Below are 20,829 nucleotides of genomic sequence, written 5' to 3'. Positions count from 1 at the left end.
ATCTAATAAAATGTCGTAATAAACTTGAGCTAATAGTCAAGAGTAATGTTTAAAATCTGAAGAAAACATGAAAATGTAGAATACATTCATGTGCACTTTTTTTTTTTTTTTTTGCAACAGATTGCAGACAAACTCCAACACTGGTAAAAATCCACAGTAAAAACTGGCCTAATATGTTTTTCTGGACTGTTAAGAATGAGAAGCACAGCTAGTCACTTGCATATCTATTATTCTGCCAGTCACTGTAAATTGTGGAAATACCAGCTCTGATATTGTACTTAAGGAGGGGGAAGGGAACGGGAACGCTAGGATTCTAATCAGACTAGTAAGAAAAAAATTTAAATGAGAGGTTTTTAAAAGCCTCTATGTTCTCTAAATAAAAGAAGGTAAAAATATGGCATTTCAAACTGCTAGAAAGCCCTTCCTCAGATATCTGTCCAAGCAGTAACTGAGTGTTCTAACAGATATCCCAAACTATTACCACCAAACATTTCCTGGAAAAACTATCATTTGAGTAGTTTTATGACCCTTTGTGCAACTAAGAAGGTAAATGCCTGAATAGGAAAAAAAATAAAAACAGCATACAAAAGCATTTTTCATTGATTTTCTTCTTCTGTTGTAAGATGGGTGCGTAAAAGGAAAACATTTATTTCTAAACTATAGCAAACATTAATATAACTTTACTAACAATTGAAAATGCAGTTTGGTATTTTATGATTTTATTACAATGCATTTTTAATTATTAAAGGCTTCACTGCCTCATTTACAGGAAGCTTTTCACTGAAGCAGGAAGGAATTACACTGCTCACATTTCATGCTGATGTATACAACTGGTATATATTCAAGTTTTCCAGTTCAGGAAATCATTAGGTTTATGACCAGCTTCACTCACTGAGCACACCTTGAGTGTGAGATTATACTCAAGATTTCTGTTTTAACTTGAGATAGGTGACTACTACCTGTTCACTCGATATCACGAATTTTAATGCATTTACTACAAAACAAAACAAACAAACAAAAAAAGCAGCTTTCCATCTCAGTCAAAGCATGAAAATCTGATCTTTACTCCATGATACTGGTCAGTCTTCTGTATTTGGAATTAAATAAAAGACATTTTGCCCATCTGGAAAGGATTAACCAAACTCTGGGCATACATTATGTCTTTTCCAAGCTTCCACTCTCAGAGACACAAGCTTTATAAACTAAATCAGAATATATATCTTCAACTAACCATAATCTATAAGCCAACTAGTGGTACCACAAATTAGAAATAACCTTTAGTACTTAGAAACAATCCACTCACACAGTACATTTGTTAATTAGCTGCTAATGACCTGCTAATGACCTGTTTGACATACACAATGCAATAAGCATTTTTCAGATTTGCATTCTAGTTACTTTAGCATTTCAAGTGAGTTCTCTCAAATCTTACAGTCTGACTCAGCTAAAAAACCTATTAAGTATAAAAGATACAATTTGCACTAACCGCCTCCACTCAGAATTGAAAGAAATTTTATAGACAAGAGTGGAAATCTGAATTGCACTTTAAGCCTTACTCTGTAAACAGGGAGCATAACAATCAACAAAAAAGTCACCATCCAACAAGCAGGTGCAGAACTATCACATAAATGGGAATTAGATAATATGCCAACGGGTTTCATTAATTCATCTTGTGTTTTTCTATATTGGCAGTGTTATCTAATTTAATTTTCCATCATTATTCCACCATGTCCTGTGGCTACTCAACTCACAAGATGACCTTACAGAAACTGATTACAGAAATTGATGACAGAAAATTCTCCACTGACATCTTTGTGTATGTTTCCCCCTCCTAAATATGCAGGGCTTGCTATCATGGCTACACATGGCTCTAATCACATGTGTATCTAACAGCAGAAGAACACGCGTCACCTTAGTATTTCACAGTTGTTATGCTGGATCTCTTAGTCAAGTCCTCTTTTGTCAATCTTCAGGTAACCATTCTAGAGTATTCCTTAGGATACTCGAGACCAACAAAAAGTTTGTAACACAAAAGTAAGAATGTAAGAACAGTAGTACTAGTTCTATATTTAGGTCAAAAAAGTGATTCTATCAGCGGAAATAGCAGGTACATAAAAAGGAGTACAAGGAACATATCACCTATAGAAATACCATACGAATACTCCTATTATGCAAAGCATACATTTTCCTCTAGCTACTGGACCTAAACACAAGTACAGAGTTTGTTCCCAACCCACCAAATCTATCATTTTGAAGGAAGTAGGATTTTTTATTTACTCCCCTTCAATTCCCTAAGAATAAAGAGGCATGTGAAATTTATTCTTACTCATTGTAAAGCGGGGTCCTCACATTACAAATACCTGCACAGAAAGAAATTAAGGGCAACAGATACATGACAGTTTTCAACTGTCCCTCAAGAACACACACACTTGTGGTCTCTTAAGTCAATGGATAATCTTACAATTTTTGCACAAAAATAACACAAAGGAAAACAGACTCCTGCCAAGGGCTTAAATTCACTTTAAGGAATTCCAGTAAAACAGCTAGGAAGTCTGGACAACAAATGAGGATGAAAATTGCTTAATGGACTGGTGTCAAGGAAGCAAGAAAACAAATACAACTGAAATCAAAATTACTTCTTGAAATCAAAGCCTTTCTTGTTAATGGGGGAAGAAACTGTAGGATGAGAATCAGAGACAGGATTTCATGGGAACCAGAATGCCCTGGATGCTCATTTTTATTGGATAAGGACAGGAAATTCTCCTGACAGCCTGTGTTAGAGCGCCTTGCATAGAAATGAAGTCTTTGCAAACAAGTTAAGAAGCCCAGACAAAGTGGAAAAATGCCTCAGAAAAGAAGCATAACAATCTTGGACCTGCAGGAGGAAAGGAATGTGCAGAGTCCTGGCTGGCCCGACCCTGCTACCAAATGCCTTAACTAGTTCAGAATCTAATGGGAAAATGTTACTTGTTATTACAGAATAAAAATGTATTATTAATCTGTAAGTTACTGACATGTAAAAGAAGAACTGTTCCTATAAAATAGATTTTCTGTCAGTATTGCTAATTGGGCAACACAGCTTCTAAATCATCCCTGGCTGCCTAAAACCCCTTAATATTATAAAAAATGAAAGGCATGATTGTGGTCAGCTCTACACAGGTATGCAAAATGAAACAAGAAGCCTTTCGCTCCTCTCAAATATCTAAACCAATGCCAGAAACACTGCAGTTCTTTAAATTATGGACCACAAGATTTACAGTTCAAGACTACTGCTATATACATATACCTTCTGCCCCTTCAGAAAATCTGACAGCATTGGCTACTACTGGAGATCCGTACCTCACAGTTAAGCACAAGAAATTATACCTTGCCAATGAGGCCATACGGATGAGCAATGATTACCTAAAGCACCATAAAGTTAATCTTGAACAAATACTATAAACAAACAAACACTGAAAAATGTCTCCCCTTTAAGTATTTGAAAAATCTACAAACTGGGTAATGATGCTAATGCAGTGTTGCAAGAGACGTTCAGTGTTAGTACCAACTGCATAGATAAAGGAGTTAAAGCTAAAAGCCACTACACATATTGCTAAGTAATACACTTACTGAATTATAACTACAGTGGTAGCAGGCAAAAAATATAAAAATCTGAATTAATTTCTGAGAGGAAGAAAGAATGAACTCTCTTGTAGCTTGCACAAGCTCATATGAAGTCCAAGGAAGACTAAAAATGATACCATCTGTAGCACTGTCCACTTCTACTGACTATCCACTGACACTATCCACTTTCACCTGCACTTACAAATCCAGGTGTCTTCAGCTTAGTCAATAAAAACACGCTATAGTCTTAATTCTTTATTCACACACAATGATTCCTCCAACAAAAAAGTATGCTAGCTAGGTCAGTGACACTGCTGAATTAGCTGCTGTTAAAGCATTAAACCGTTTACAAAACTAGCTTCAATCAAATTTCAATAATTCTACTTTTGAAGATCTTATTTGTCACTAATTTCAAAAGCTGTATTTGTATCTCTAACAGTATACCTGAGGAAAAAAAAGATAGGATTTATAGTCTCAATACCAAAGTTTGAAGAAAAAACCTTCTGGGAATTATTTTTGTATGGTTTGGAATCAGTTACACTCCTATAAAAGGTACTGTTGCTCCATCAAAAAGGTGTTGATGGTTTTGTCATGCATAGTGAATTTGTTTTTCTCTTTCCTTAAAAAATACAAAATGTCTTCATATGAAGTGCTACTAGTGGGAGACATTTCACTTCAATAGATTTTATGTTTAAAACATTCATATCTCCAACAACAAGATCTGCCCCTTTGGAGATGGACATGCACACAATCTCATCTTCCCCTGGAATTTTTCTCTCCATGGGGTATTTCATACAACCGTTACTCATCTTCTGACATAAGAGAAGGCATATTAATAGCTCTGGGTCTTCTCTCCCAGCAGGAAAAGACTGTTTCTGCAAATCTTATTTTGTCAGTCAGTAACATGTGCTATTTGAAAAAAACAGCTGTTTAGTATATGGCCAAACAAACTAACCACTTCATATACACAGAATATTTGAGAACTATTAGGTTGTAAAAGGAAAGAAGCCTTCACCTCTGCTACTAAATCAGAATGCAAGAGGACGCTTCTGGCCCTTATTATTCTGTACAGGTACACAAAACAAGGAATAATTTTGTTCATATGTTTGCATGTTAACCAAGGCACTGCTGATGGATTGCCAGGAACCAAAAATGAACTGCTATTTCAGTAATTTCCCTAATTCATGATGCTTAGTACCCAGAAGGAAGCAAATGACTGAAATTAAAGAATACTACCCATTTTCTCCTTAAAAAATAGCAATACACTAACATAAACAGTTTACCTTAAAAACACAAAATTCTGGAGGTCACCGTGTAGGTGATATTTCTTAGAGCATTTCTGAAGGAAAAAAAGTCACTAGGCTATCAATGAATGTTCTGCACACACATACACACACACAAATAGCAAATAAACAAGAACTACAAAAAAGGCAAACAAATACCTTAGTACTGGAGGCAGGACAGGGGGATGCATATGGGAGAATATAAAGAGACTCAAAACTACAGTGCTGAAAAAACAAATCTGAGAACCTGACATGCTAACAAGTGAGACTTCCACATCTGTGATGTTGGAGTTCAGGAATCAAATACAAGACGCCTACCTGTGCAATCTGGTCTAGGGAGGTTGGAATAGATGATCTCCAGAAGTCTCTTCCAACACCCTACAATTCTGTGATTCTGCAAATTATGTCTACCAAATGACCTGAGATAAAATAATCATACCAGCTTCTTCTTCTTCTCTTAAATAAAGAGGTGTCAGAGCAGCATTACATTATGAAACTGTGCTCCAAAAGTAACAGCTATTTTATTACATCGGCCCAAGACATCAGAGGGAGATGGTGGTGGTATCACAGCAGAGGCTGAAGGTTCCCCCCAGTATTTCATTATGTTTTGTTGCCATGAGACAGGTGGCAAGCAAAGGCACAGCCTGAAAACATGGCATCTGACACGGAAGTGCATAGTAAGCAAGGGTTTGTCAATGAATTCTTCCACGCCAAAAAAAAAAAAAAAAAAGGCACTCACTGAAATTCATTGTCAACTGTAAACATTGATAGAGATCAAACAGTGGATGTGAGCACAGTGAGCAGTGCGTGCTGTGTTTCACCAATGGTGACAGTGGGTCACATCCACAGGTGTAGATTTTTACAAGCATGGTATGCAGGCTTTTGTTCATTGCTGCTGAAAACGCATAGCTCACAGTGGCGACTGTGTTGAAAAAGACTGTTCTGTAACTGAGAATTTGCTCAAACTGCTATTATGCTTATTGTTAATGGAATTAAACAGAACCTATTACTTTTGAAGTAACCTACGTATGTTCAATTTTACGACTCATAAGAAACCAATTTAGACAGCTGCAGGATAAAATAAATATATATGCTGGCAAAGACCTCGTGGAATTCAACAATTAGCACAGAGTATGGAAAGCAGCTCTGCAGAAAAGGTGTAGATTCACACCAAGCTGAACATGATCCAGTAAAGTGCCCCTGATCCTAAGGCAGCTAATGGTATGCTTAGCTACATTAGGCATAGTACTGCCAGCAGGTCAGGAGAGGAGCAGCTGGAGTGCCAGATTCAGTTCTGGGCCCACTAGAACATGAGAGATATGGATATACTAAGGAGTCCGAGAAGGGGCTACCAAACTGATCAAGGAACTAGAATACCTTTCCTAGGAGAGGCTGAGTGCTGGGACTATTTCACCTGGAGAAGCTTCATCAATACCTACTAATACTTGAAGGGAAGGTGTAAGGAGGATGGAACTAGGCTCTTTTTAGCAGTTTCCAGTGCCAGGAGAAAAGGCAATGGGCACAGCCTGGACAGAGGAAGGTATGACCACCAGGAAGCACTTCTGTGCTGCATGGGTGTGGGAGCAATGCCACAGGGCTGCCTAGGGAGGCTGTAGGCTCTCCTCTCCAGAGGTCCAGGTGACTGGACAGCAGTCTGGACAGCCCACTGTCCATTGCCTGAGCAGGAACTGGACAAGATGGACCAAGATTCCCTTCCACCATTCCACTCCTACCCTTCTGGGAAATAATGACATCTCACAACAAATCTAGTCTTAAAAAAAAAAAAAAAAAAAAAAAAAAAAAGCCAAATTGCAACAGGCAAGCTCTTTAACAAAACATAGCTGTCACTGTTTAAGAACCTTAATTCAATCTGTCTTACCTTGAATTACAATTGAACACTTAAGACTCAAAAAAATATGACCAAAAGTTCTGAAGTATGTGGATAAAGGAAGACAAAAAACAGTAATACATACAAAAGTATTATCAGTGTTCTGGACAAGTGCTATTTGTTCTACATAAAGTCATCCAGGGTCTCACCACTCTTTAAGAATAAGGCCTACTACCTCCTCTGGGATCATGTTACAATAAGGTGCCTTAATTCTCAGAGTTTCAGGGATGTTCAGAAGCTTCCCAGAGAAACTGAAGTAAGACACTTCTGCTAGCAATAGTATCAGTAAATTTCTCCACTAACCACCCTATGGCATAAAGGCTGGCAGCAGAGTCAGAGGTGCAAAACTATTCCTAATATTCATGAGAACAAACTGACAACAGACATTATTTTTGTACCATACTTGTGCAAATTATAACATTTTTCTCTATACCATCATGATTTTGCTCTCCTGAATGAGATTTGTATCACTCTTAGCTACCTTAATTTTTTACTGTCGGCTTTTTAAGTTTTCTGCAATTCCCTATGAGGTTAGTGAAATAAGCACTCTGCAGACTACAGTATGCCTTCAGATCACAGCAGATAAGCCAGTACACCAAGGAGGCTCTTGGCCAAAGGCAAGTGGCATAGCTGGTATGGTACTGTTGTTTCCTGCAAGATTTAGCAGATTAGCTGGTAAGGATACATAGTTTTAGCATACAGCCAGTTCAGGAAACAAAAGTGTTACATTAGTCAGGCAGGCATCACTAAATCAGTACCATAAAATTATTTTTCTGTACACAGTAGAGCATGACACCTTTTAAAGTATCATGGAGTAAAGCAGTCTATTGTTGAGAAAAAAACTGAGATATCTTCATCTATGCAAATAAGGATAATGACTCATTTTCTCAACATAATCCTCATATTTAAGAAAAGACAACTATAGTTGTAGACAGTACTCAGCACAAGATGATATTTTCATATTAATAAGTTAATACACACAATGACTAAAAATGGTTCTATTGCCAAATCCAATGAAAATTTAATTAACCCATACACAGCAGAACACACAGGAAACTACTCTCAAAATACTATTACAGCAGCTAAAAAGTAACCTTAAATTTGGTTTGAATTTCTTTTGGTGAAGAGGTTATTAAACAGCTTTCCAACGCATTAGGTGTTCAAAGCACTGGAGACATAACCTTTCTCTTCTGCATGTAAATATATTCACCAGTTAATCAAGTGAGACATCCAAAACAGAATGAAAATTTCAGTAAGTAATTTAGAATTATTCAAAATCATTTCATCATTTCATCAAATTCATTCACAGGCTAAGGTAATATAAATGTCTTTACTCATTCCAACTCCACTTCTGCAAAAAATTTAATTCCCACATGTGCGATTTGTTAGTAACAAACTGATTACTCCTCCTTCAGAAACCCAACACAATGCACAGATGATTACTAAGCCCAACAGCCCTTAATGCTTGCTACCGATTTCTGTAAAAACTTTCTCAATGACAATTTTCTACTTTCCCTGTAAATTTGCTTCTTTCACAGTTACAGGTCTGCAAGTTAGCATTTACTTAGGCCTTTATCTCGAACACAGGACAGAGAAGGCCATACAGAATACATAGTAATAAAACATGCTAAAGTACAATAGTGAATGAAAATAAACAGCTCTGCTTTGAAATGCCAGAATAACGCAAACAAAATGTCAAATTATTCAGCCATATTTAGCCATTCATTCATAACATTAAGAACAGAGTTACCAACACTACTCATTCATACATACTGGGAAGCTTCCAGTGACACTACAGTACCACCTAACAATTACATTTCTTCATTTAACTGCCTAAATTATGCGAGTAAAAGTTCCATGTGTAGCACAGCTGTAAAGGTTTATTTAATTTCACACATGTGCAGCTCTAGTGAAGGCAAAAATTAGTAAAACTAAATGTTTTTGAAGAAAAAAAACAGCACAACTGTGTTTTATTTTGAATTTTTTCCTTCCTTGAAGACAATACAGGAAAAAAAAAGGTCTCAATCACTTTCACCACCTCAACTACTACTACGTAGCATTAATGTCCACATGTAACAATCAAATTTGAAATATGAATGCAAAAATCCATTCAAGAGATTAAGTTATCTTACTGTTCATAAAGGAAAAAAAAGAAAAAATAAGGCTTCTTTAGCAAAATTAAAACAGCTCCACTTCCCTTCCCATAACTCAGAAAGTATTACGTCTTTCACCAAAAACTCCAGGATAAATCAGTAATTTTAATCACTTAATATTTTTAACATATCTGTAGGGAGGACAATGATGCCAAAAACAGGTGACACGCAGTCAAAAAAAAAATAGGTGACATTCAGTACAGAATTTGACTAGGAAAGCAGAAATGACAATAAAAGGATTCTAATCCAAATTAGTGCTGCTGCACCTGCTGCTATTTAAAGAGAGAAGAATAAATACTGTCCTTAAACAAAAGGGAAATAGATCACCCAGTAAATTGCCTACTCATAACTGCAGAGAACAAGCAGTAATATTTTCACCTAGATTGCAAGATAACAACACATGCTTTGTTGAATTCATCACAGTAGTGGGGATGTGGAAGCAAACAAATGTGCATGTCGGCTTCGAAACTGCCTATTAAAGCCATCCGTTCTCATCTTAATTACCACAATAAATCAAAGCAACTACAAAGCAGAATCACACTGCCTGAATCTGCAAGAACATGTTGTTTCAGCAGAAAAATACTATTTACAGTAGCTGAGGTTCTGCCCTGAAATTCTTACAAAACATTGCATATGGTTAACAAAACATTTTCCACACTGCTTTGCTCTCCATAATTTTAAGAATTCTTTTCAATTATAAAAATATGAAATGCTCAATAAGATCCATCTGTTCTACTGGAATATTTGCATTGGCAATTATGTAATGAAAATAACAGAAGCAAGTAATCTTAGTATCTTACTTTCTCAACATCTTAATCTGTACTTTGATATTCTTAGGTCAAACCATCTGTTACTTTTCCTCATCATATTACCTACTAATTATATTACTTTATAGCCTCTACAAGAAAGTAAGAGCAAGAAAACTACAGAATTAAAATAAAAAATAAACATAATACTTATAATGACCATACCTAGTAATAAGAACCGCATTATCATGGTGGGCAATCCCATTTTCTGGAATGGTGTTTCCATCACTTTGGTGGGAGAGAATGGATTTCTGCCACTTACAGAAGCTATCGAGGGACTTGTCTGCATGGTGGTTTATCTCCAAGTTTGGCTGCAATACAACATGCATACCAGAAATGTTCCAAACAAATTACTAAGGTCAGTTGTTAAGCCTTTTGAAGACTAAATTGGGACTATAATTAGAAGCAGTGGTTTCTAGGAATAAACTCTTCTTGCCAAATTTTATCTCTGTAAAATCTGACCCCAAGTTCAGTTGTGTATTACTGAACAGACATTCCTTCTGCTCCAACTTAAATAATGATTATGTAAATATAAAAAAAAATCTGAGTAATGAAATATAGATCTAAAAATAAAACCGACATACTCAAAAGTATATTAATATTCACCTGAAGCAAAGAACAGATATTTTTGAAATAATATGTGGGAAATATTCCTTTGAAATGTTTTCACCTTGATTAAAGTAGTGAAAGATTACAAGGCAGGTTTTGTACTCAGATGCAGCCATTTCAAGCAATAATTGGATAATTCTATACTACGCAATAGCATGATTTGTATTTCAGGGATAAAAAGCTGAAGTGCAACAACTCTTACCTGATCTTCAGTGAGGACAATTAAACGTGTCACTATTATATTCACTACGTTTCCTAGACTGGAATCACGATAAAGTTTGGCAACCTGACCTCCAGAAAATAAGAAAAGGCACAAAGTCAGACAAGAAACAGCACACATTTCCTAAATGGTTAACCATTCAGCTATCTTCCTGCTCAATGCATTTCCACAGTGTTTATAATTAACATTACCAAAGTTATTTTTTGGATCAACAAATGACTGTTCAATGAAAACAAATACATTTGTCATAATTTTCAATCAAATTGTTTATAACTTGTTTACTAAACTGTCCAACATAAAGAGCATTTAGACTGTTGATTTAAACATAATAAAACTGTACAGTTTTAAATTCTTATGATTATATTCAGATTGAAGACAAAAAAAAGTAAACAATCACAGCACAGATAACAGAAACATTCTGCATTTTTTCCCACAGTGCTACTAATTTACCATATTTCAATTAATTCTTGCAAGATGATGCATATTTTAAGATATTACTGTGCCGGTAAGCAAATTCTTTCTATTCAAACACTTTGAGATTTCAGAATGTGCATGTTAATATTAATACTGAGAGGGATGAAACTTACAATATTCATTACACTCAAAATGTAGTGCTCAATGTCTTTGCGACCATGATATCCCACCATCATTTTGTCTGCAACTACCAGCGTCTCCACAAACCGCTCAAGGCTTACTGATCTCTTCTGTCGACTATGACTACTTAATGTGTCATTGACAGGAAGTGAAGTTGGAAAAGCAGATCCATCACTCATCCACCAAGGTTTACTGCTTCTTGTGAGGTCTTCTAGGAACCAAAATAATTAAACACTTCAGAGGGATCACTAGTAAAAATCATTCAAATACAGCTGTTTTAAGGTGAGATCATCTTTAAGCCTCTAAAAGCAAGTCTTTCTCAAGGCAGGGAAAATTCAGGTTTATCATCTCTAATTTTAAAATACCTCATCCAAAGGATACACAAGTTTGCTTCAAGTTCTGTTACTCTGAATGCTCCTTAACTTCCCCTACGATTACAAGTCATCATTTGCTCTCAATATATCTAATCCTGCACATCTATTTTAGTACTAAAGATTACTTATAGTTAACTATGAGCGCATTTCAAAACATAAAGGATAAGAATGAGACAGCTGCAATACTAGGAAATAAAAAATGTATTGGAAATCTACAAAATAAAAATTAATTAAAACTAAGGTTAAAGGTATCAAGACATACTAAGAAATTAAACAGCTGGAAAATGCAATATTGCTTTTTTTGCAATATACAGGTTGTTACAAACAGACGAAATTATCAGAGAAACAAACAGTACATACTTTCTTAAAACTTGAACTCATGTCATCATGGCAAAATTGAACATCCCTTCCCTGCAAAATGGGTACTTTTAATATTAAGTATCCCTTTTTCCCAAAGATCCATGCAAATCTCAAGTTTAAGTTTGATAAAGCATAAAAGTAAGCTGAAATCACCATTAGGATTTCAAAATATTCCAAGTATTCCTGCCAGTTATGGATGGACTTAAGAACATTAATGGGTAGGTACATTTTTAACTGGCTGGATCAGACTGCTCCAGTGAGCTACGCTAGGGATGCAACCTTACCTCTCCTATAACTGGTTCGGCTAAGGATTAGCTGAGATAGGTCCAGTATGTTCTGCAAAAAAACCAATGCTTTATGCAGTCTACCTAAACCAGCTACTGCACAGCGCAAAAACCACGCCACAAAGCATGTATGTTCTGGACAAAACTAGGAATAATTCAGTAGTCCCACTGTTGCATAATATTTTTAAGTGCACAGTTTTGGCTTTAGAAGACTCATTACTTCAGGGAAGTTAAAAAAAAGGGAAATGATCTGGGCAGCTGACAAAAAGTCCAGTTGTAAAATTATCCTCATTCTACAACTCAATTATCCTATACCCATCTTAAAATAGAATATCACGTATTAAAGTCTGAAGAGGATTTCAAAATCAGCACCAAATTTCTACTGGCTCTTACCTCTATTCTAGCAAATACAAAATTGATCTAATTGTTTAAAGAACTTCATCTCACTTACGCAGAACTGTAAATATTCTTAAACCACTATCTGTCAACTTCTGTAGTAAATTTTTTAAAAATGTACTCCTTACTTTCCAAGAGTAAGTGGTGCTATCTGGGGATTTCTAATGCTCACAAAAACGCTGAGTACTTTACAGATGCAATACTGCTTGCATGTTCATTCATAATTTTTCACTCAAAGATGCAAATTCATTCTAAATATTTGAAAACCAACAAACTCAGAAAACCTTCACATAAAAAAGTAACAATTCTTCTAGACTCATCCTGACACCATCTTTCAAAACAAAGGTCTCAAAAGACTTCAAGAAAACAAACATTTCTCCTTTTCTTATCAGATGAAAATCTCAGGCTTCAGTTTACTTCAAAGTAATGGGAAAGTTGGAAATAATCCCGAGCACTCACACTCCAGGATCTATCAGTTATCATGCTGTTTTAGTTTAAAAACGTTGAACAATGCTGACTAAAGTTTCTGCAAATTTTCATGGAGAATATTTTGACAAAAATATTTTTTGTGCAAAATCACATCTTTATTCCTAGATTAAAAAACTTACATCAACACTGAGTGTACCTATTTGGAAGTAAAACAGAACAACAAGGGTGGGGGAAGAGAAGGGATCAGAAAAGCAAAGTAATTAACCCCAAAGTCATGAGTACAAAAGCAGGAAATTAGATTGTAAACTGCAACTGAAAAGAAATCCAGATGCACACAGAAAGAGATGGGTGTAGACAAAGTGCACAATAATGGTACCCACGTTTAAAGTCAGTCCTTCAAAGGTGCTAGATCGGAGAGAGAAGGAGAGATGAAAGAACACAACACACAAAAACAAACCAGAAGTTATTTAAAAATGCAATAGCAAACTACTTGAACATTCTTACAGTAGCATCTTACATAAGTTAAAAATTACACTGTTTTTTCTTAATATTAAGCAACCTCATTTAATGCATATATAAGCATTTTTTCATTTTAGAATACGCTGACTGCAGCATTTGGCGCGAATAAAATCATGACATGAGGCAACATGTAGTAGTACCATCCCTAAATCATCTGACACTTTGCAGGTTTCACATGACAATTTTTATTGTTTCTCAATCATTTCCAGTTTGTATATATGCAACACTTTTTGTTGGTTGTTTTGTGGTTTGTTTTTTTAAATTCTTGTAGGCAAAACAGGTGAAGAAATTTAATTTGTACTTCCAAGAAAACAGAATTTCAGACAAAAAAAGAAACGCACAGCATATCTGCAGAAAAGCTATTCCTCAGAATTGTGCACATACAAAAAAGGGGACCATAAAAAGTATTCTGCAGCTTTAAGATACTGCACACTATTAGGCATCAGGCAAAATAAATATTTTAATAAGCCATGCATACAAACAAGAATATCAAAGAACATTTCATAATATATTTTTAATTGCAAAAGTAATAATGAATAACTTCAGCATGTCATCTAAATATTTGTATTTACATGATAATTCAAAGCTATAAAACAAATACCATTTAGCATCATACCTGCCCACTCCACAGCTTTAAGATACCTTTTCTTTGGAAGACCAACTAGATCACAATATTGGTCTGGATGGAAGAATTCAAAAAAATAATAATTCTTCTACAGGGTGATTCTGCTAAGCATTCTGCGAGATAACCCAGCAACCTCAAATCCCTCTGAAGCAAGTGGAATTTAATCAATTTCTTAGCAATTATTTCAACTGCATTAAAACAGTTAACTTGTCGACAATGTATACATATTATTCTTTTTTTTTTTTTTCCAGACGTTCTCATGTTGAAAAAATCAAATTTAGGTCATGCAAACCAGCTACAACTCTGAAAATAAACTACCTATAAAATAGAGAAGTATTTTTACCCTAATCATCTCAACTCTTCTTTTGTACTGGTCGCTATAATTCTATTACATACTATGAAGCAGTCCATCACTCAATCCTCTCAACAAATTCGGACCATCTTTTCAACAGACTCTCTGCGTCACTTTCTGTCTATTACTGATTTCTTCTCTTGGAAAGGTCAGAAACGATACTCTCCTTGTCTTTTTCAACACAATATCTTCACCACTTCCCCAGTGCAGAACAGATACATGGTAAACGTAAGTCTAGATTACAGTAACTTGAAAGAACAGAATGTGAATAGTGGCACTTCTGCACAAGCATATTCCTCCCAGCATACTGTACTGGCCGTAGTATTCTGAAGGTAAAGCTAGAACCCATTTCTCAGACAAAGTGAAAGTTATTCTTCCTAAGATGTAGTTATAGTTTTGCTAAAACTGCACTTAATTATTGTTGATGATGTTTTTAGTTTTGTTTTCTTAAACATAGAAGTGGAGAGTTCTCAACTTTCAGAAGTTATTATCTGTCTTTAATTCTAATATCTAAAAGCTGAGAAACCAAAAATCTATATTCTGTTTTCTTTCTTAGATATTCGGGGGGTGCTTGGAATGCATCGAAAAAGGGCTTAAACAGTGCTTGAAAAATAAGTTTAAAAGGTTTGGTAGCCAGACCAACAACATTAAAAGAAAAAAAAAAATACAATCTGAAAAAGTAAGAACTTGCAGTACTGGGGAACAAAGCTTGTCAGAAATTGTCATGACATTAAAACTGTATACAGAGCAGCAAGAAGAAAAGTACGTGAAGTGAATGAGCATGAGAGTAGCGTCTGAATAGCAAAAAGAAAATATTTTGTATTTCAGTGCTTAAGGGCTTCAGGATGACAAATGTGCAAACTCAGGAAAAGCAAAAAAGCAAAAAATATGGCAGTAATCCAAATATGAAAAAAAAAGGTACAGATGTTAAGGATTACTGAACGTTTAAAAACAGTACCTCATGCAAAGCTCTGATCAACCTATAATCCATAAGATAGGTACTGTCAGAACAGTTAGACAAAGCATAACGAAACTACCTGCCACTGCTTCACCTTCAGCTCAGGGAGAAATGACCTCCTAAGCATCAACAGAAGATCTGACTAGTGCCAAAATCCTCTCTCTTTCTGCCTATATTTTAATGGCAAAAGAAATGCACTGTAGTACATTTTGAAATTCTTCCACTTACTTCAACAGACTTGTGTGACAGCATTCCCTACAAAATAAAATAAAAATATAGATGCTTCACAGATGTCTACTGTAAAATGCACACGCTGGACTATCCACATAATTTCTTATTTTACAATCAGCATGTAGTACTCGTCAGAACTGTGTTCATAATAAAACAAGTACATGAAATAATGCTTCCTGAACTAAAACAGAACCTGCATACAAAGTTTCACACATGCTAATTAGTCAACTGGACTAATCAGGAAATTTCCACAAACATAAGCCTTTTCAGACAACACGTACTGTCAGTTTATTTAACTAGCTAGGTTACAACTTCCAAAAGAAACTGAAAGAAGTTGCATCAAAAGAGCAGTTGCACTCTTTTCATATTTAAGGAATTTATCAGCCTGACTTGTGCACTGAATTGCATGGAATACTACTGTCTAGGACAGTATTTTTGAAAACAAAAACTATATTAAACAACAAGGTTAAAACATTTTTTCTGTTATGTAAAAAAAAAAAAAGAAATACTATTCCAGTGCTCTAAACCTAAAGCAACTGATCATTTATCCAAGCTGCTCTCAAGAAAGAGTGTTTTTGTAGATGTTAAAACTGTGCTTTGCAAGAAAAATACCCTTCAATTAAAATTATGCAATCCTTCTGTGCAACACATACTCAACTATTATGGAATAATATTAACCCACTGACCCAAATGCTACGAGTTTAAAACCTCTAAACTATAAACCCCTGTAAATGATAGATATAGATTCCAGTTTCAGGTAAACTAATAATCATAACTGCAACATTCGCTACACATAGAGTTCTCTCAAATGAGATGAAACATATGCTATGCATTGAGCTATAATACACAGTCAACGAAGTAATGTCTTCCCACTGAGAAGTGTGATTTGAGGAAGCCAGGATTCATCATTACCACTGTACACAAAGGAATAAAACAAGACTTAATTCCAATGCTGCTTCTGAAAATGAAACTATATTCTGCATGGAAATCCTGATGAGAAGCTACTTTATGACAGAGCACATTGTATCAGCAGCACAGAGGCTTCGTATTGCTACATTCTCTATAGCATCATACCAGTGAACCAAGAAAGACTTGAAAATACAACTTGATACATTTTAAAAGCTATGAATACACAACCAATACTCATAATTCATTTACCTGAGACTCCACAGCGACTGTGATCATACAGAAGTTGCTGGCGCATGGTAGACTTTTTGTATATGACATGGGGATGACCACTCTCATAATTGAAGCTACTTGAATTAGCTGTTACATTCTGTAAAGGCTCTATAAAATACTCTTCATCTTCTGTAGCAATAATTCCATGCTTAAGAAGAAAAGAAGACAAAAATTTGCAAAAGACAACATAAATTTATGTTACAAAGCTTAAAATTAAATGGTAGTCAGATGTTACTTATTTCTGGTAAGAAATAAGTCAACATAAAACAACATAAAATGCATGATTCAGCTATCTTCCAGTTTTTAGTGGAAGGCAGGCTATAAGCAACACAATACAGAATGAATAAAATATCACTGCCTCACTTTTGGAACTTTTCCCTACCTTTTTTTTTTTTTTTGTGAGTGTGGTAGCAAATCAAAAGACAATACAGAACAGATAAACTATTCAAAGACTTGTTCCAAAACCACATGATTGAAAGCCATTAAAGTGACACCAAGCCAAAATCATCTTGCCCAAGGGATAAGCTCAATGTTCCTCTATGATGCCATGCTAGCAAAAACTTAATAAAATAAAAACTGCATGAAGAATTAATTTTAGAAAATATTATTTAAAGAAAAAGTCAGGTATTTTACATAAACATGCCATATAAATTACCTTAGAATACACTACCTACAAAGCACTTACTCCTTAACAGGTCTCATCACAAATCTCTGGTAGATCCAAACTGTTGCAGACTATGTACTCAACCTTACCCTCTGTAGCAAATGAACTTCTTTCCCTTCAGACTGCAGGGCAGAATGGTAGATAATCTATTCTCATAACTTTCGTATTTGTGAACTCAGTTCCTTCCAAACTGGAAAGTGGTTTATGGAAGAAAAAGGAGATTTCAAGCCAATGGTGCAACTTCCTGAATCTTCAGTGATTAAAACTAAACTTCAGCAGAATATCCAGTCTGGGGATTATTTAGGGTATAGAAGTATTGAAGAATAAGCCAAACAGAGACTCCAACACTTATATTCGCTTGATAATAAATTTCAGTAATTCTGTCTAGGAAATTCTGAATGTATAACCCTCATACTCTAAAAGAAATAACTACTGATTGGTAGTTTCAGTGGGAACACTAAATTCTGCCTTTATATTCTGATTTTATCGATCACAAATTAATGGAGGTTCCATTAAAGCCACTGTGAAGATTGTTCCAAGAATCACAGAATTGCAGTTGTTGAAAGGGACCTCAAGAGGTCAATGAGTCCCACCCCTCTGCTAAAGCATATATCCCACAATAAGTCACACAGGTTGGTGTCCAGACAGGTCTTGAATATCTCCACAGAAGGAGAGACTCTACAACCTCTCTGGGAAACCTGCTCCAGTATTCTGTCACCCTTATCACAAAGAAGTTCTTCTGCATGCAAGTTTGGAACTTCCTATGCTCAAGTTTTAGGCCATTACTCCTTGTAATATTGCTACACACCACTGAGAAGAGCCTGGCCTCATCCATTTGTCTCCCACTTCCCCTAAGATATTCGTAAACATTAATTAGAACACCCACCACTCCTCTTTGTTTTCCACAGACTGAACAAACACAGGTTAGTCAGCCTTTCCTCGTGTAGGAGGAGATGCTCCAGGCCCTGTATCATCTTTGTGACCCTCCACTGGATTCCTTCTAGGAGACCACTGACATTTTTAAACTGGGAAGTCCAGAACTGGACACAGTACTCTAGATATGGCCTCACCAGGGCAGAGGAGAGAGGAAGAATTATCTCTGCTGATTTGCTGGCTGCAGTCTTTTTAATGCACCCCACAATACCAACATCCCTCTTGGCCTCAAGGGCACATGGCTGGCTTGTGGCCAACCTGCTCTTCACCAGGACCCCTAGGTCCTTCTCTGCAGAGCTCTAGCAGGTCAGTCCCTACCCTCAACTGATGCAGGAGATTACTCCTCCCCATGTGCAGGACTCTACACTTGCTCTTGCTAAGCCCCATCAGACTCCTCCCTGCCCAACTCTCCCTCCAGTCAGTGCAGATCCTGCTGAATGACAGCACAGCCTTCAGGTGTGTCAGCCACTCCTCCCAATTTGTATCAAAAACCAGCAAACTATGCCAAACTATTGTTATCCCTTCATCCAGGACACTGATGAAGATGTTGAACAAGACTAGACCCAGCACTGAATCCCTGAGGAACACCATTAGTTACAGGCCTCCAGACAGACTCTGTGCTGCTGATCACAACCCTCTGAGCTCTGCTAGTTACCAGTTCACAATCCACTTCACCATCCATTCATCTATCCCACACTTTCTAAGTTTTACTAAGACTGGTGTTGTGGGAGACAATGCCAAACACTTCACTGAAGTCAGGGTACACAACATCCACTGCCTTTGCCAATATCTACTCAGCCAGTGATGACATCAAGGAAGATTACCAGGCTCATTAAGCATGATTTCCCCTTGGTGAATCCACACTGACTACTCCTAATAAGAACCTTATTCTCTTCAATGCTCAAAAATAATACAAGAAAACATCCCTATCTACACCTTTATTCATCACTGAGGAGTTAAGACTATTCAACACACACCTCACAGGCAATCCAGGCTAATACGTACTCATGCTAATGTTATCTGAACACTGCTAACAGTGTAATGCACAATAAGGTTATTTCAAAATACTTTCAAAAGGTTGTAAAAATCACCCTATCACTTACAGAAGTTTTTTGTTGTTGTTTTAAAGGGGTTATTTTTTTTCTCCATCATGACCTCCAGGGTAACCCATAAGACCACTTGCTCTACAGATGATCTGTATACCCCAAACCTGTTTCTAAGATCACTATACTTTTGGTCAAACCTTTTCTGCTGCTGTTTTGTACATCAGCTCTCTACTGTTCTTCTTCTCTCCTGTGATAACTAGATTTCAGTAACAACACCTACCTTACAAAATAAAAATGCCTGTATAACAATTCAGAAAGAACTGTATTTTACCAATATTACGTATCATTACGTATGTTAAAAATATATGTACGAACACAACTCAGTTTTCAATTACATGTTCTTTAGTGCACATAGTGGCTATAGCAGTAAATGAACCCCTTCAGTGGTATTATTCATTATGAACTCCAGTACTTACTCAAGAAGTAATATCAGGGCCTGTATACATCTGGACACCAAATTTTCTCATAATGCCTTGATATTTGAAATCTATGATATTACTAAAAAAACAGGTCACTTCATAGCTGTTTAGACAACCTTGAAAATATAAACCAAAATGTAACTAGGTTTGCCAGACGTGCAGACAGAACCTTGATGATCTGGACTGCATCCAGCCTGGGTGTCAGACATCTGGGTTCAAGTGAATCCTGAGACACTATATGCTCTCGTATTATATTCCCGTCAGAAAATAAAGTCCTGCAGTCATTCTAGCCAACACCATCAGGCTGCGTGCTTTGTGCCAGGTCTGAGGAGACAGAGGTACCATCCAAGCCATGGCCCTGCCTTAACAACACAGGGGTCTTAAGCTGTACTCAAGTCCAGCTAGGTAAACAAGTTTCAAAGTGGTGAGACAACATAAGAGGGATTATGACTTCAGATGACTTAAACGACATTAATAGCAGTACTAATTTTCTAAGCAAATTATGTGCAAGAGAAGCAAAATCTATTACGAAGGTGTGCAAAACTACAACTGCAGTTCCTTTACATACAAGCAGTGAAAAAGCTAGGTGAGGATCACCCACATTTCTTAAGTCAAATCAGTATCTCATCTCGTCTGCCCAAACAGTATTCTGTTTAAAAAAAAAAACAAAACTGCAAGCATAAGTTTACCCAAGGAATTGTAAATAAATTTTAAATTACACCTGCCACCAGGTAGACAGAATATACATGCAGTCTGTTGCTGCAGCTAGCTAAATGACATGAACAACACTGGAAAATCAATTGCCTTGCAGATAGGTGCATATGTAATTCACCTAAGCCCTGCA

At 36.2% G+C, this 20,829-nt stretch overlaps 1 protein-coding gene across 2 annotated transcripts in view; it reads right to left on the bottom strand.

Annotated features, from left to right (window-relative positions):
- Positions 1–20,829, bottom strand: part of ADAMTS6 (ADAM metallopeptidase with thrombospondin type 1 motif 6) — a 154,086-nt gene that overhangs the window by 122,599 nt on the left and 10,658 nt on the right. Inside the window, exons 4-7 of one of the 2 annotated variants that reach the window (XM_065739775.1) lie at positions 16,843–17,011; positions 11,150–11,367; positions 10,545–10,628; positions 9,899–10,044 (exon numbers count right to left, since the gene is read on the bottom strand). In XM_065739775.1, coding sequence (XP_065595847.1) covers positions 9,899–10,044; positions 10,545–10,628; positions 11,150–11,367; positions 16,843–17,011 — 617 coding nt within the window. The remainder of the gene's footprint in view (positions 1–9,898; positions 10,045–10,544; positions 10,629–11,149; positions 11,368–16,842; positions 17,012–20,829) is intronic. The other variant, XM_065739776.1, reaches the window with a different exon arrangement.

This window comes from Cyrtonyx montezumae, unplaced genomic scaffold, assembly GCF_038088225.1.
Source record: "Cyrtonyx montezumae isolate F1298 unplaced genomic scaffold, pur_monq_1.0 scaffold_25, whole genome shotgun sequence".
NCBI classification, from domain to species: Eukaryota; Metazoa; Chordata; class Aves; order Galliformes; family Odontophoridae; genus Cyrtonyx; species Cyrtonyx montezumae.
Note: the sequence above shows the minus strand (reverse complement) of the source record. Positions and strands in the feature narration are given on the sequence as shown.